At 38.7% G+C, this 17,136-nt stretch overlaps 1 protein-coding gene across 4 annotated transcripts in view; it reads left to right on the forward strand.

Moving 5' to 3' along the window:
• The window catches only part of CACNA2D3 (calcium voltage-gated channel auxiliary subunit alpha2delta 3), a 733,714-nt gene that overhangs the window by 571,853 nt on the left and 144,725 nt on the right, over positions 1–17,136 (forward strand). For all 4 annotated transcript variants that reach the window (XR_004375600.1, XM_032794295.1, XM_075073101.1 and 1 more), the window contains exon 18: positions 8,797–8,880. Coding sequence is in view for 3 of the 4 variants with exons in the window: in XM_032794295.1 (XP_032650186.1) it covers positions 8,797–8,880 (84 nt within the window). In the remaining variant the exon portion in view is untranslated. The remainder of the gene's footprint in view (positions 1–8,796; positions 8,881–17,136) is intronic.

Below are 17,136 nucleotides of genomic sequence, written 5' to 3' on the forward strand. Positions count from 1 at the left end.
TGAAGACAATTGACGTACTAAGAGCTGGAGAGAGGATTACAATCGAATTATATACATTTTTTTATAATAATTAAAAATATACACCTCAAGTATACCTGATTATCCCTCAGCCTAGCCATTACTGGTTAGCCAGTTTTTGTAGAGTCACAGGAGAAATGGTTCTTGAAGAGAAGATGGAGGGGTTACAGAGAAATTCAGGAAGGTCATTTAATTTGTAGTGGATACTGTTACTCTGGGCTTATACCTGTGTAACTGTCTTATCTGTCTGCTTTAGGGATTTGTACTGCTGCCCATCACCGCAGTATCTGAGCACCTTCCAGGGAAATTTGATCACTAGTAGTGAAGTCCCTAGTGGACTGCATAGAATCTCTGGCTCTTTTCCCTTGTAACTGACATCAGAATCTGGGCTGTTGTTCACAAAAGGAATGAATTGTGCTTTATGGGATGGAATACACTAACAAAATTTCATTTGGAGGAGGAGAGCCTCTTAATTTTCTCTGTTTTTCACAGATGACTACATACAGTATTGAATTGAGAAGCATCATATTTTGCCTTTTTATTTTTGCTAAATTTTAGATTATGAATGTGTCATGGCTCATAGATAAATCCTATATAATCCATGATGACTTAGAATTTAAATAGTGCTGTACCAGAGTTTCAGTTTCTTACTCGGTTTTGACTAAGGATTTTATAACATGTCTAAGTTTAAATCAAACTGTTCTATTCTCAAGGGGAAAACTGAAACTCACTCTTAGCTTTAGCTCAGGAATGCTAGCAATGATGGTATTTGGAATGGCTATACATAAATAATGTTTTCTATCATTGCAATATGTAGTCTAATTGATAAATTGCTAGATGATGCACATCTTTATGTAATTTATTTTAAAGATTGGTTCTAATAGGGGAAGGTATATTTAGGAAACAAAGGCTATACATGCACTATAAACCCCTCACCTAAATATGTTGGCAGTTTGGCTACCAGAGTAAGTCAATGAGTTGAAATTAAAACATTAAATGCCATGATATATTGTATATAGCTAAAAGACCTGTGTATTTAAAGATTGCTAAACTAGTATTAAGTCTTTCAGAGCTGTAAATTCTGGGAAAATTTGTTTCTCCAAATATAGAAAACAGAGAAATCCAAGTCTCAGAGGAAACATTAATGCCCCACTTAAGCAGTGTTAGCCTTTCATAAGCAGCAAATCTCATTCCTCTCTGGGGAGTCCCTCCTGGAACGTAAGATAACCTACACTTACCCTTGCTTTATTCAGAGTCCGTAAAACTCTACAGCTGCAGCTGACAGCAGAATATTTAAATGATATGAACAGTGTAAATGCCTCATGTTCATTTAAATAACTGAAAAATTCAATCACTTGAATGCCAATGATTATTCCTATTGGAATTTACATTTTTAAAAAGACGGCATCTGAATCCCTGTGAGAGCATTAAATTGCTATCTAATTAGCAGTTCTAAATTACATATATTTAAAAGATAATTAAAAGTTTGCAGGCTGTTCGAATAACTGGTTGTACATATAAATGAATCACTGGAAATTTGTTAGTAATATGCAAAGGTTTCTTTTATTCTTTGCTTTCAGCTTTGAAGTTAGGTAAAACGAAGCTTGTGGGTTTAAGTCTGGTAGTGTTAAGATAAAGGCAGATGTTTTTAATTATTTCAGCTGAAACCCAAAATAATTATAACCAGCTGTCAATTTTACATAATCCCAAATAAGGTCCTGAGAATACAGATAAAATTGTAAACCTAGGGGTTTTTTTTTCGGTGAAATGAATCAAATACATGTCACTTTACTAATCAACTGTGATCCAGCTAATATTATGACCAAAAACAATGTACTGTTCACCCAGTCTTGGTAGGCATGTGAGATAAAGCTGTGTTCTGTTTCTTTGGTTCCACCTTCCCCTGTACTATTTTCATATTTTCCATGTCATCTGTTTAGACATTTTCTGTATTGTTTGTAAAACACACACATATGTATGTCTTTGAGTTGGCAGAATCCTTGAACACAGGTATGGCATGAAAATGATTTTCTTGCATTACTTAGACAGAGGAATCTTACTGAATAGGGCACATCTATTTGCCCTTACTATTTTCTTGCTTGAAAAATGAAAGTTGTACATTTCCTGCTCTTCTCCCCCCTACCCCATTCTCTCCACACACGCACCATTTTAAGTAACATGGCTACCCTTGTCAGCTTTTGCAATATGGCTGGAAATGTTACAGTATGGCAGTTTCTCACTGCCAGCTGGCATGAATGATCAGTCAGAAATAACTGATCTTCATTGCCAACCATAACCTAAGAACTTCTGGATTAACATCCTAAATAATAGACTTTATGTGTGTGTCTTTCTTTTGAAAGTGAAGTTCTTTTTCACTTGTCAGAAAATAAAGAAGTCACATTCTCTTAATCTTAATCCTAGGAGTTTCCTTTATAATCACCTTTTATGACTGAACATCTCCAAGTGCTCTACAAATCCAGGGTCCAGCAGGGCTCAATAAAAGATATTTCAAAGTCACAAAATAAATGCAGGACACAAAGCACAAGTACTGCAAGAGACAAATCAGGATCATATAGCTAGGAGAAAATGCAAATAAAATAAATGGCTTAAAGGCCAGATAGCAGAGATTTAAATGGAGAAGGGATGCAGCGTCACACTCACATCCCTAGGCGGAGTGTTTCAGGGCAGTGCAGTGCATATTAACAGAATGCTCAGTCTAGGGTGACCAGATGTCCCGATTTTATAGGGACAGTTCTGATATTTGGGGCTTTTTCTTATATAGGCTCCCATTACCCCCCACCTTCTGTCCCGATTTTTCGCACTTGCTCTCCGGTTACCCTAGCTCAGTCCTCTTGCATGATTTAATGTAAATAGGTGGAACAGGAAGGTATTTTTTCCAGACTTAAGGGTATGAAATCCCTCTTCAAACAATCCCTTCTGCCTTCTTCTCATTGTTAATAATCCTCATACTCACCTTTTCTGGAACTGTTTTCTCTGGGCTTGTCTTGTTTTTGTCCTGTCTTATGTAGGCTGTAGGTACTTCAGGGCAGGAGAATTGTCTCATCTGTGACCCAAATGCTGAGAGCCCTACATTGTGGCTTTTCCTTCAGCCTATACTTGGAAGAACTACCATTGAAGTTTGCCATTAGATGGAGAGAAGAGAGACTCAAGGGGTCTCCACTTACTTTTATGGCACAATGCAAGAGCCTGCCACAGTGCCTCCATTTGGGGAAGTGAAGGGACTAGTCCCCCATTGCAGGAACATATCACTCAAAGGGATCAAAGAGGAGAAAGGCTGTGTACCACGACCATGTGCACAAGCCCACAGAGCAGGCAGGCCACATTTGAGGGAGTAGCGGCTGAAATAGTCTGTACTGTTTTAAAGGTTGGTGCCTCCTGGGCAAGCTCTCTGCATACCAAGCAATGACTCCCTACTTGGGTCAGTGACTGAGTAAAGTCCTCAGCTCCTAGCCCTCTGTTTGTTAAGCATCATGGAAAATTTCAGTGCTATATGAGTTCCCAGTACAACAGCGAGGGTCTTTCCATTGAGTGTAATAGGAATTGCGTAAGACCATAAATTATTTTTAATGGTAATGTCCAGAACCTTAGAGAACTGACAACAATAACCCAGCTCTCCAGAGAACTACTATAGTATGTCTGTAATGTCTGAGATTCCTAGTAACTTAAAAACCCATATGGAAAAGTCTTACATAAGATAGAAGATAATTGTTATATTTTTTTTTAAAAAAAAAAGCTTATAGGATAGTTTAGAATGATATATGATGGCTCAATATAACTGCATATTTATATGTCTATAAAATCTCATTGTTTGGTAACTTCTATAGGATCCCAGGTCATTAAAGCATTTATACACATGCTTAAGCCCATATTTATTCATCAAACCATTTAGGCACAAGCTTATCTTTAAGTTCAGGCTAAAGTCCCATTGATTTCAATGGGACTTAAATATATGCCTAGCGTTAAGCATGTGCCTAAATGCTTTGGAGAACAAAGATGGACTTTTGAATCAGATCCTTGATGCTTAGCGTAGTTCCCATACATCCCTATCAAATTTCTATAGAAATATACTGATTTCATATTAAATTCTGTAGTGTTTGTCCATAAGGGTGTGAACACAACAGACCTATGATAAATTTTTAAATTAGAAATTTTCTTTCTTTTCCTGATTGCTTACCTTTTGTGTCTGAATACTTTGGCCAGCGAGAAATTATTTCTGCCACTCTAGTCTTTGGAATTTGGTCACAAAATATATTATTTGCTACAGTACTTTTCCATTGGGGATTCAGGCAACTGTTCCCTGCAATATACTGGAACGTCAGAGGGTACTGCTTCAGTAGTTTGCTCTCCTCCACTACTAGCCATTATCCTGATGAAGCATATATCTACTAAGTTCCCATCATCTTAGACCAGAGATTTTCAGTTGTTAAGACACCACTCACTCCCTCTTGAATCAGATTGCTACACTGGCTTTATAATCACATGGCAAGTCAAGTTAAATGCAGATGTTTCCTAACCCATAGGGGACTTCTCAGGGAAAAAAATCAAAGCATAGAGCTTAATAAGGGCACATATAAATAGTTTTATACCTGGCAGCAAAAAAAGTGACTTAAAAATCTTCAAGCAGAACACCTCACACATTGGTCATGAATCATCAAGTATTAAAATAGTTTGGCCAAACCTCAAATAAAAGACACTGATTAAGATAAAGGTCATTATAATTACCAAAGGAAGTGGTTACCTATTTTATTCAAAAAGACACTGATTAAGATAAAGGTCATTGTAATTACCAAAGGAAGTGGTTACCTATTTTATTCAAAAATTTTTATTCAAAAACCTCTTGTGAGAGAGGTTTTTAATTTAAAAGGTGATTAAGAAGAAGTCCAGTGTACTATTCAAAATCTTTTTTTTTTTTTAAAAATTGCAGCATATATCCTTCATTTTGCAGGTGTTAATTCATTAAATAATATCACCACACGTTTTGTGGTTGCCGAAAACTGGATTAACAGTGCCCAGTTTAAATCTAGCTCTTTCTTGCATGCTCTGAAATGAAGCTCATTTGGTAGAATTCCTAGTTTCCATCTTTCCTAGTATGTATTTTACTTATTTGTTTCAGTGTATTACAGTATGAATAACCTTGCAAATGGGTTTGGCTCCAGACTTCAATGAGTATTTTATATTTCAACAGACAGTATCAGACACAAAAGTAAAGACAAGTTAAATTTCGTAGAAAAAGAAAATATATGGATGAATTACATTTTGTAAAGAGATATTTAAAGAGGTAAATTGACCCTAAGCCTTGCTTTCAGTATGTAAAAACTACTGTTAGGGAGATGTTAAATACTAAAATTAGAAGGGAACTAGAACAGAGGAGATAGACAGTTTGTGAAGTTCTAAATATACCAAAGAGTAGTATTATTAACTACTCTATAATCTATCTATCCATCTTTCTGTATTAGGCCCCAATCCTGCAAATACTTACACAGATATGTAACCTTGCTCATACGATAGTGTCTTTGCAACTAGTCAAATATGCAAAGTTATACACTTGCACAAGTGTTTGTTGGATTGAGCACTTCAGGTCATATGCTGACCCTATGGAAGTCAATAAAAGTTTGTGTTTTGTCTAGCACAGTAATTATAGTAGTATCTAGGGTTTACAATATCTGCATGGCAAGGAGAAATGTGTGAGTAACTTGGTTTTTGGTAGCCATATCAAAGAGTATATAAAAGCAATTAATTTCAGGTTGACCTAACACAAAACTTTTTTAATTTTTTGGTGAACTTAAAAAGGGTGAAAAAATTCCATTTTGAGTCAGATTAAATATTTTATTATAATTTATTCATTTCATTTTCAAGTTTTTACCTTTTAATATTTTAATACAATTAAAGTAAAATTCAAAAGTCATTTTGAATCCAAAAGTAAAAATGTTCCCTGTTAAAATGTCACAACAGACTATCTAGACTCTTTCAGAATTCTGGGGTTCTTTTTGCAACTGAAAGAATTCAGTGAATTCTACAAAAATCAGCAAAATGCTTTGGTGGACCTAAATCTTCATTGTTTTATTGAAAAAAAATTAGTCAAAAAAATTCCACCCAGCTCTTATCTTACGTTCCCTGCTGGACCTGAGAAAGGTTTCTGCTCTTCTTCCTTGCATGGCTATAGGAAACTTTGTTTGAGATATACACTTTTGTTTCTACTTGTAAGTTTTAAATTTTTGAACACTTGTCTTCTGATTGTTAACAAGTCCCACTGTGGTTCAGTTCACTGTATAGCTCATACTTTGGATATGTGTGATCTCTGGATTCTTTTTCCATCTCTCTTTGATTGCATGTTACTTAAATGAAACATATGGAAACCATAGGGTTAATATGAAAAAGAAAACCTCCATAAACAATATGATATAGTTGGGTTGCCTCATATTTGACAGCGTAGTTCCATCTTCAGACACATGAGCACATGTCTTCAGTAACAGTTCTCACGTGTGTGAGAACAGAATATACCCCAGAAAGTCTTAAATGTATGTAAGGGCTTTTCTTCAGCAGGCTTTAGTCCACATCAGAGGGTGTGAATTTTAATCTGCCTTACAGTGTTATGCATTAACTGACCCATGTGGACTCTGCTGGTGCACTCTAAAAGTTCCGTAGTTCTCCTTACTGTAGCACTGTTGGAAAGAGGACTATATTAAACACACACTAGGGAACTTTTATTGTGCACCAGCAGTGTCCACACAGGCCAGTTAGCACATGACACATTAGTGCTGACTAAAATTTACACCCGTCTGGTGCAGACTAAGGTACGGGGCAGACAAGTCCTAAATAAAGATATAATGATATATTGACAGTAGTTCAGGAGTCATTCCATGTTTGGTACACCCAAATTATCCCACCTCATGTCTAACTATGTAGTGTTTGGCAACGCATAGTATCTAAAGGTCTCTGCACACAATTTTTTGTCCGAATTTAACTAAATTCATTGAAAAAAATGATAATGATTTGAGTAAAGTTGTGCAACCTCATAATGTGGACACAGTTACAGCAGTATAAAGATATTTTTATATCATTATAGCGTGTTTTGAAATACCTTTGTATTGGTATAACTGCATCCACACTAGAGGATTGCAAACTGAGTGTAAAACTGTGCAAAAACTAAGCCCTCACCTTGTGAAGTGACCTTAGACTAAAGCTTTCCACAGAGGACCTGGCAAGTGTTTGTCTTACTCAAAAAGAGTAATGAGAACTGATTCAGGAAGTAATCAGATGTGGCCTCTCAAAAGTACTGCCCATGGGAATGACTGGAGGAGGCAAATCACTGTGAGCAGAAGTAAGAAGGCAGAGCAGCATTGTGATCTACTACTACGCAGTGTTTACAACTCCACCCCTCCCCCAACGTCTCGGTTGTAAATACAGTCTGACAACTGATCCCATGAAAGAAATATGCAGCGTCTCCAGAAGGAATTACTTCTCTGACATCTCTATTTTTTAAATGATTCTGAGACTACAAAAAAGACCATGAGTTCAATATCCAGTTCCTTTAATTTAGAATAAAATGCATGAGACTAGAAGTTTGTTTTAACCTTGAAGAAGGAAGGCATCTCCCCTGAAGGTTAGGCTTAGTGCAAGTGCAAGTGTGTGTTCACCACAAAAGATGACTGAAAGTTCCTGCCTCTGCAGTCTGTGTGGTGGAAGGGCTATCATTCCAAGCCTGCAAAGTTACAAACTTGATTTCAGAACTGCCCAAGACCTCCATGTTTCTCTGACCACTCTTGGTAGAAAGATTTGTGTTTTTTTCCTTTTAGCCATTATAAAAAGTAAAAGGCCTCGAAAACGAGTCTTCAACATTTTAAAGCACACAAACATTGTCAGCAAAATGTACGTGTGTTTCAAATATGTTCCCATCAATTCACTTAAAACCATATGGATTAATTTATCCACTTAGAGAGCTGGGAATCACACATGCTTTTGCTCCATACCGCAAGATGTTTGTTCTTAAACTAGTGAGGTCGCAGATTTCTGATGTTCAGCAGAGGGCAGAATTTCCTATATTATAAACACCCCATTTGTCATTAAAGATGTTTACTTAAAATGTGAGATTTACAGAGTAACAATGGCTGTGGTGATAAAAACTATAACTTGCCATTATTAGTATATTAATTTCTTTTTCCTATTAAATCATAGATAAAATGTAATATCAGCAAATATTAACACCAAGCTTCCCGAGACTCACAGCTTATCTTGTTTAAAGGGAAACGTGTAAACATTTTGTTGATAAGATTGTAGGAAATATAACTTCCTGCCTGACTGAAAGCTAGTTTGGGACACTTAGTATAAACTTTGAGATCAGGGCTTCTTAGTTTCCATATGGTTAGTAATGTGTGGAAGGTATCATTGCCGAGTTGATTATAAAATGTGGCAAAGAGAATAAACTAATTTATTAGGAGTATTACTTTCCCCACATTTCTAACAGGGATCTGACATTAGAGTCATATGCAGAAAGGAGTATTCTGCCTGAAGGAAAGATTTGCATTGCAGCATAGGAGTCCTGTGTATAAACATATAATATGCAGGTTTTTCAGTTCACAGAAAATGTTTGAGCATTGTTGTGCTTCACTTTTATATTAATTAAACCACATACTGAAAATGTACATTGCATCTAACCAGTATCCATCCAGCAACTCTTAAAATCATTTGACACTGGATCTTTGTGCAAGTAAAACATGCCTAATGTTTTAATTTTTAAAATGTTATTTTGAATGCTAGTATGAAGAAGGAAAAAAGCGAAGAAAACCCAACTACAGCAGTGTTGATCTTTCTGAGGTTGAGTGGGAAGACAGAGATGATGTGGTAAGTGATTTGTTGTATCCCACTACTGTACTCGGTGACTGTTCAAGTAGTCATCAAAGAGGCCACCTAACTGCTCCAGAGACAGTAGTCCCTTTTAACCTAATTAAGAATTTTATTTACTCTCCTATTTTGTATTGATTCTTTCTTTATTTCATGTATACATGTTTCTGTCTCTCTGAGTGTGTATCATCTGTAAAGTTCATCACCTAATTTTCATATTCCATGCATCCCATTATGAACCCCACTGCTGGTCACCAGGGATCAGTACCTCTGTTCAGGTCTGGCCCACCTATGAGATCAAATTGAGAAATCTGGACGAGATTTTGACTGCTCTGCCTCTCTGGAGGAGCTCTCTTGGCTCATGCTGCCTGTAGAAATAAAAAGAACAAACTAAACTAAATTAAAAAACAAACAAAAACAGATGCTGGGGTCTGTTTAGATCACAGAAGCTAGAATGGAGCCCCTATCAATGATTTACACCTAACACCTCATTTCAGGTTTGAAGAACATCATACAAATCAATGTCTTCTGTCCTCACCAGTGCCATGCACAAGATCCCTCCAACTATTACCCATATTTCTCTATCCACTCTGTAGTTTACCCTCTGTCCCATTCTTAGTTACCTTGCAGGCATAGTATTTTTTGCAGTACTGTATCAAAAGCTTTCCTTATGTGTATGTCCATGGCTTAACCTTTGCCTGGTCCTTCTGTTACTTCCTCAATAAATCTGATTTGTTAGGCATGATTCATTTTGTGTGAATCCATGCCGATTGTCCTTGATTAAATCGTAACTTTCCAGGTGCTCCCCTTTCTGTCCCTGTTACTTAGTTTTTCCCATAACTTCACCACTGCCAGAGTCGTGCCTGCATGTCTGTGTTTTCATAGATCTTTCCTAGATTCCTTCTCAAATATCAGTAGCTTCTCTTGAGTCCCTCATACTACTTCTGTTTCAGAGAGGTTTTGAATGCACACACTGAAGGTTCCCATATTTACTTTGTCATGTCCTTCTGAAATCTGGGATGATTCACATACATCTTCCCCAGGAGTTTTGTCAGACTTCCGATGTACTAATTTCTCAATCCCTTTTCCGACATAAGTCTATATATTCTTTTCTCAGTTGCAAAATATATATCAGTTTCTGCCACTGCCCGTTCCCTCCTTTTGTGAATAATGAAACATTTGTTTTTTAGGAATATCTTTCTTTCCTGTTGATAGATTGTCCTCATTGTCTCTCAAGAGGCCATACTGTCTCCATATTTGAGTTTTTGTGCTGACTTTACATGAAACCTTTCTTATTTTTTATGTCACCCAGTGCATTTTTCTTTGCCTTCAGTGTGTAAAATTTCCTCTTCATGTTTTCATATTCTCTAAATGTCCTTCTGTAATCTCTGAAATCCTTCATGTTTTCCACATTGCCTTTTTCTTATCCTTGATTACATATCACTCTACCTAATTTATCTACGACTAATTGATGTTTTTAAAAATATATTCCCAATGTACAAGTTTTATTAGAAGATTGAACATGCTTCCTTTTAGGCATTCATGAATCTTTTTTTTCCTATTTGCCTTCTTTTATCCCATTTTGATTCCACCCAGTATTTCCTGTATAATTCTATAATTTCTTCTAGTTGGTTTATACAGTTTTATTTCCTCATTTGTGCTCTCACTTTAGTTGCAATAAATTCCACACAACTCTAATTAGTAGTTTCAGGTTTTTTTGTTGAACACAAATTGATTTTGGTTCAAAAAAATTTAAATCAATGGAGTTCTGCTTGGATTCGGGTTTTGTCTGAATATACACCAAAGCCACCAAAGCTCCTGATAAAACTGGCAGACGTTCATCTCTGTGCACTGCCTGTAGATTCAATTTTGGGCAGTTCTGCAAGACCCAGAAGACTTACCATGTGACCAGCAGTCACCAAAGTTTCCTTACGAAACCAAACCAAAGTCTGTTTTGTGTCTATCCAGAGACAGCAAAGAGTTTTATTTCAATTTTTGATGAAAGGTCCATGAGGCCCAAAAAGAGTTTGGACTAAACTCTGCTAGTTTTAGTTTTTAATGTTCAAACCTTGAAACAAGCAGAGTTTCCCATGGTTTCGGGTTTCAAAAAAAAACCTAGTAGTTTTCTAATAGACTAAATTGAGCAAAAAGCTTGTGGACCGGGTCCAGGTCGGCTCCCAACATGTAAAAGTGAAAACTAGATAAAAATCAAGAAGATTTAGTTTTGAGGGATACAGAATACGTGACAGGAAATATATGGGCTTAGTGCTGTAGCTTTGGACCACTAGTAACCACAGTCTTGGATACTCGCGCACGGTATATACACATCATAGTAACTCCCTTACAGGGGTCAAATCTAGCAGGTTCCAGAATCATTACAATTCATCATCACAAACTTAAGTAAACAAATCCTCCTTCAAAAGTAATCTCATCAGTAGATACTTTTTTTTGTACAACATTGGCCTACAAATCTACTAGTAGATCATTAGTCACCAAATATTTTTTGAAAAGACATGATGTTAAATGTTGTGGAAAAAGGTAGTAAAACTCCAAATGCTGGCCTAATGCTTTGGCAGCGCCATCTGCAACTGAAAATGTTCTTGCAGATGTCTAAATATGAGAAAACACACAGTGAAAATAATACTTTTATAGAGATTTTTGTAACCAAGCTCAGCACTGCTACAATTTTTATTGTGTAATGGGAGAGAAGTGTGTGTGTGTTTAATATAACTATACATACCACATATATAAGAGCTTCAGATACACAGAGGGACAAAAACATCAAGAAAAGGGATGGAGGAGGAGCAGTTCAAAATAAGGAAATGCATGATGAAGGCTAAGGATAGAACCATTCTTAGCAACACAACTAGAGATAAATAGAATTTTAAGGTTTGGGGTGGACTTTCCTGATCAAAGTAATGACCAGTCTAGTGTTGCCAACTTTCTAATTACACAAAAATGAACACCCTGCCCCTACTCCGGGGCCCCGCCCCCACTCGCTCCATCCCTCCTCTCTCCGTCACACGCTCTCCCCCACCATCACTCACTTTCTGGGGCAGGGAATTGGCTCCGGCTGAGGGTGCAGGCTCTGGGGTGAGGCCAGAAATGAAAGGTTCAGGGTGTGGAAGAGGGCTCCATGTTGGGGCAGGGGGTTGGCTTATGGGTGTGGGGTGAGGACTCCGGCTGGGGGTGCAGGCCCTGGGGTGGGGCTAGAGATGAAGGGTTTAGGGTGAAGAAGGGGGCTCTGGGCTGGGGCATGGAGTTGGGGTACGGGGGGGAGGTGAGGCCCTCGGCTGGGGGAACAGGCTCTGGAGTGGGGCCAAGGTTGAGGGGTTTGAGGTGCAGGAGAGGGCTCCAGGCTGGGGCAGGGGGTTGGATGTTGGGGAATGCAGGGTTCTGGTGGTGCTTATCACAGCTTCCAGGAAGCGGCTGCCAGGTCCCTGCAGCCCCTAGAGGGATGGGTGGCCAGGGAGACTCCATGAGCCGCCTGGGCACCATCCCTACAGCTTCTATTGGTCATGGTTTCTGGCCAATGGGAGCTGTGGAGCCAGCCCTCAGGGTGGGGTCAGTGCACGGAGCCTCCCTGGCTGCCCATGCATCTAGGGGCTGCAGGAACCTGGAAGCTGCTTCCAGGAGCCGCATGGAGCCAGGGCAGGCAAGGAGTGTGCCTTGGCCCTGGGCCTGCACTGTGCTGCCAACCGGACTTCTAATGGTCGAGTTGGCAGTGCTGACCAGAGCAGTCAGGGTCCCTTTTCGACTAAGTGTTTCAGTCAAAAACCAGACACCTGGCAACCCTAGTCTAAACCCACTCTTTATTTAACCCTTCTAAGGTCTAAGGAATATCCAGAAAGTTTAGAAATGTGGTGTTGTTTAGCATTGTTTTTTAAGGAGATTATTTTTGTCACCATCCCCTGGGAGAAAATGTAGCACCTTCTTGGTAATAGTAAGGGTCAGTGAGGCTGCTGGCAGGGATGGCTCTAGGTATTTTGCTGCCCCAAGCATGGCAGGCAGGCTGCCTTTGGCGACTTGCCTGCAGGAGGTCCCTGGTCCCACGGATTTGGCAGCACGCCTGCGGGAGGTCCGCCGAAACCGCGGGACCAGCGGACACTCCGCAGGCACACCGCCGAAGGCAACCTGCGTGCTGCCCTGGTGGTGACTGGCAGAGTGCCCCCCGTGGCTTGCCGCCCCAAGCATGCACTTGGCGTGGTGGTGCCTGGAGCCGCCCCGGGCTGCTGGGTGTTTCATGGGGAATTAGAGCTTTGCAATACAGTTTGCTGACTTGAAGGCAGCATGCTGCTCAGCTGCTGAGAAGGCCTGGGTTTGATGCTCTTGTTTCTCCCTGTGCCAGACCAAATAAGCGTTGTTTGCTCAAGTTCAAGAAACAGTAAAGAATTAGCTTATTCATACAGCTGCTTGTAATCATGTAACATATTACTGGCATATTTTACCCCCACAAAACACTTCTGTTGAAGTTGTGTAAGAGAATTTTTCACTAGTTACCACATTGACTTAATGATTTCACAGTTTTCCAAGCACATTAAATGATCTCATACTTTAGCATTGGGATTGTGTTGGCTGACAGAAAATAATACCTAGGTCTTATATAGCCTTTTTTTTCACAATATTTAGTGTATTTATCTTCCCCAAGCCCCTGTGACATAGGGTTTTTAGATGGGGGAACCTGAGACATGGAGAAGCTAAGTGACTTGCTAGTTTCACACAGGATGTGTGTGGTAAAGCAGGTATTTGAACCTTGGTCTCCCAAGTCCTAGGCTAGCACTCTAACCACTGGACTGTCCTTCGTCTCTCAGTAGGTCACAAAAACACATAATAAAGGGCATACTTTGTTATGTATACAGTAGACATAAATTAGGAGCTATCCTGTGGCCTAGTGAGGAGAAGGTAACAAAGCTGAATTTAGAATTTTGGTAGCCACGAGCAAACAGATTCAGTGGAGGTATTTTTTTCATTAATTCGTTTCCCAAGTTATAGGATCTTGAGCTTACTGCCGCACTATTAGGAATAGAAATCCTTGCAGTATTTTTTTTTTTAACGAAGTTACTTCTTAAAATTCTTTTACTATAATTTGTAGTTGGGCAAAGTGTGTGTGTGTGTGTATATGTATGTATATATTTTTTGAAAAAAGTTTGAATGATGTTTTGAGTGTCTATAGCCATCTGAGGCAGTACTTGCTTTATATACTCAGAGCAGAGATGACACTGCAGAAGAGTTGAGAAACCAGATTATAAATGCAAGAAATGTACTTTTAGAAAGCAAATAAATAAAGTCAAGTAAAATGCTAAATGTCATATGCAGACTTGAACATAAATGCTACTAGAGTTTTTGAGGCCCTGTTAGTAAATCCATGACTTGCCTGAGGTTTGTGGGAGGAATGGGTCCTAGATAACTGCAGGCACCAAAAAGGGGGGGGGGGAAATGAAAAACATGTTAAAGATAAATGGAACAGTTCTTTAAATGTTAGAAAGTAGATTGTTAATTAAGACCAGCTCTCCAAGTCCAAAACCACAAAAGCTAAAATGGGAAAATATTTCCAGAATTGCCTATTATGTATTGTTAAAAAAAATCAACAGTAAAATATGTGCTTTATTTTATGCATGCCTCCAGCTAAAAATTATTCTTTTACACTCACTAACAGGAAAGTAAGACAGTTAATTCAAATCTAGACAGCCTAGAATTTCATTTAAAGAGCACAAACGTTGCAGTTTTTGATAGGTCAGCCATACTCAACTTCTTTTCATGAAAATATAAACAGATATTTCACTGACAAGCATTGGCAGGCCCTGCTCATTCCTCACCAGAAAAGTCTGCATAGCACCTTGATAGGGTCACATTTGCAAATTTTCATTGAAATCTGTCCTCATTGACTGATCTGTCATATGTGGCATGTGATATTGGAGAAGGAAAGTGATGGACGTTGCTATAACACTAAGTACAACATTGTTTCCAAATATTGTAAATAGCAATGATTTAAGAGAGATTGAAATGCTCATTTCATAACACACTTCTGCATTTATTTATTTATTTTATTCTCCTTTATAGAACATATTTTAGTGTAAGAACTGATTTGGCAGATAAAATATTATACTATATCTGAAAATATGGTAGCTCATCTGCAGAGTGAGCATAGATTCATAGACTCTAGGACTGGAAGGGACCTCGAAGGGTCATTGAATCCAGTCCCCTGCCCTCACGGCAGGACCAAATGCTGTCTAGACCATCCCTGATAGACATTTATCTAACCTACTCTTAAATATCTCCAGAGATGGAGATTCCACAACCTCCCTAGGCAATTTATCAGTGTTTTAAACTACCCTGACAGTTAGGAACTTTTCCTAATTGTCCAACCTAAATCTCCCTTGCTGCAGTTTAAGCCATTACTTCTTGTTCTATCATTAGAGGCTAAGGTGAACAAGTTTTCTCCTCCTCCTCATGACACCTTTTAGATACCTGAAAACTGCTATCATGTCCCTCAGTCTCTCTTTTCGGCAAACTAATAAACCCAATTCTTTTCAGGCTCCTTCATAGGTCATGATCTCAAGTCCCTTTAATCATTCTTGTTGTCTTCTCTGGACTCTCTCCAATTCTCCACATCTCTGAAATGCGGTGCCCGAAGGCCACAATACTCCAACTGAGACCTAACGCAGCGCAGAGTAGAGTGAAGAATGACTTCTTTGTGTCTATGTTTACAACACACCTGTTAATGCATCCAGATCAAGTTTGGTTTTTTTGCAACAAGTATACAACTGTTGACTCATATTTAGCTTGTGGTCCACTATGACCCTAGATCTCTTTCTGCATACTCCTCCCTAAGACATCTCTTTCCATTAATAATATGTGTGAAACTGGATTGTTCCTTCCTAAGTGGAGCACTTTTTCATTTGTCTTTATGTACTTCATCTGGTTTACCTCAGACCATTTCCTCCAATTTGTCGCAGATTATTTTGAATTTTGGACCCTCCTCCAAAGCAGTTTGCAATCCCTCCAGGTTGGTATCGTCCGCAACTTAATAAGCGTATTTCTAATGCCAACCATCTAAGTCGTTGATGAAGATTTTGAATCCGAGCCAGTCCCAACAGACCCTGGGAACCCATCTTGTTATACCTTTCAGCAGATTGGGAAGCCTTAATACACCACTCTCTGAGTCTGGTTATCCAGCCAGTTTAATGCCCCACCTTATAGTAGCCCCACTAATTGTATTTGGCTAGTTTATCGATAAGGATACATGCGAGACCGTATCAATGCCTTACTAAAGTCTAGGTAACCACATCCACTGCTTCTCCTTATCCACAAGACTCGTTATCGTCAAAAGAAAGCTATGCAGAATAGGTTTGGAGCACTGATTGTTGTTCTATTACAAATCCATACATGGCTATCCCTATCACCTACAAGCTTCAAGGTGATTTGCAATAATATCTTTTAATGTATTGCTCCAGTAAATCTTTCCCTGGCAGCAGAGAGTAAACTAACTGGTCTGTAGTTTCCTGGTTGTTATTATTTCCCTTTTATAGATGGACACTGATTGCCCTTTTCCAGCTTCTGGAAACTCTCCCGTCTCCCATGACTTTCAAAGATAAAGCTAGAGGCTCAGATACTCCTCTCTATTAACTCCTTGAGTATTATCCTAGATGCTTCATCAGAGACCCGGTGACTTGCAGCATCTAACTTTTCTAAGTGATGTTAAACTGTTTTTTTTTTATTTTATCTGCTAAAACCTACCCCTTCCCAATAAACTTCACTGTTAGACATTCATCGACTTCTCAGTGAAGACCAAAACAAAGAAGGCATTAACATGCTCTGCCATTTCCAAGTTTCCTGTTCTGTTCTCCCTTCTCACTGAGCAGTGGGCTCCCTGTCCTTGGTGCTTCACTCTGCTCTAATGTATTGATAAACAAGCCTCTCTTCCCTTTATTCCCATAGCTAGTTTGAGCTACATTTTGTCTTTGACTCTTCTAATCTTGCCCCTGCAATTCCTGTTCGTTTGCCTATATTCATCCTTGCTAATCTGACTCGGTTTCCATTTTTTATATGACTCCTTTTTATTTTGTAGGTCATGCAAGATCTCGTGGTTAAGCCAAGGTGGTCTTTTGCCACATTTTCCATCTTTCCTACCCATCGGAATAACTTGCTTTTGGGCCCTTAATAGTGTCCCTTTGAAAAACTGTCAACTCTCCTCAGTTGTTTGAATGAATGAATAAGTAATTAGTGAGAATCTGTAATGAGAATTATCTTTACGAA

The sequence above is a fragment of the Chelonoidis abingdonii genome, chromosome 17 (assembly GCF_003597395.2).
Source record: "Chelonoidis abingdonii isolate Lonesome George chromosome 17, CheloAbing_2.0, whole genome shotgun sequence".
Classification (NCBI taxonomy): domain Eukaryota; kingdom Metazoa; phylum Chordata; order Testudines; family Testudinidae; genus Chelonoidis; species Chelonoidis abingdonii.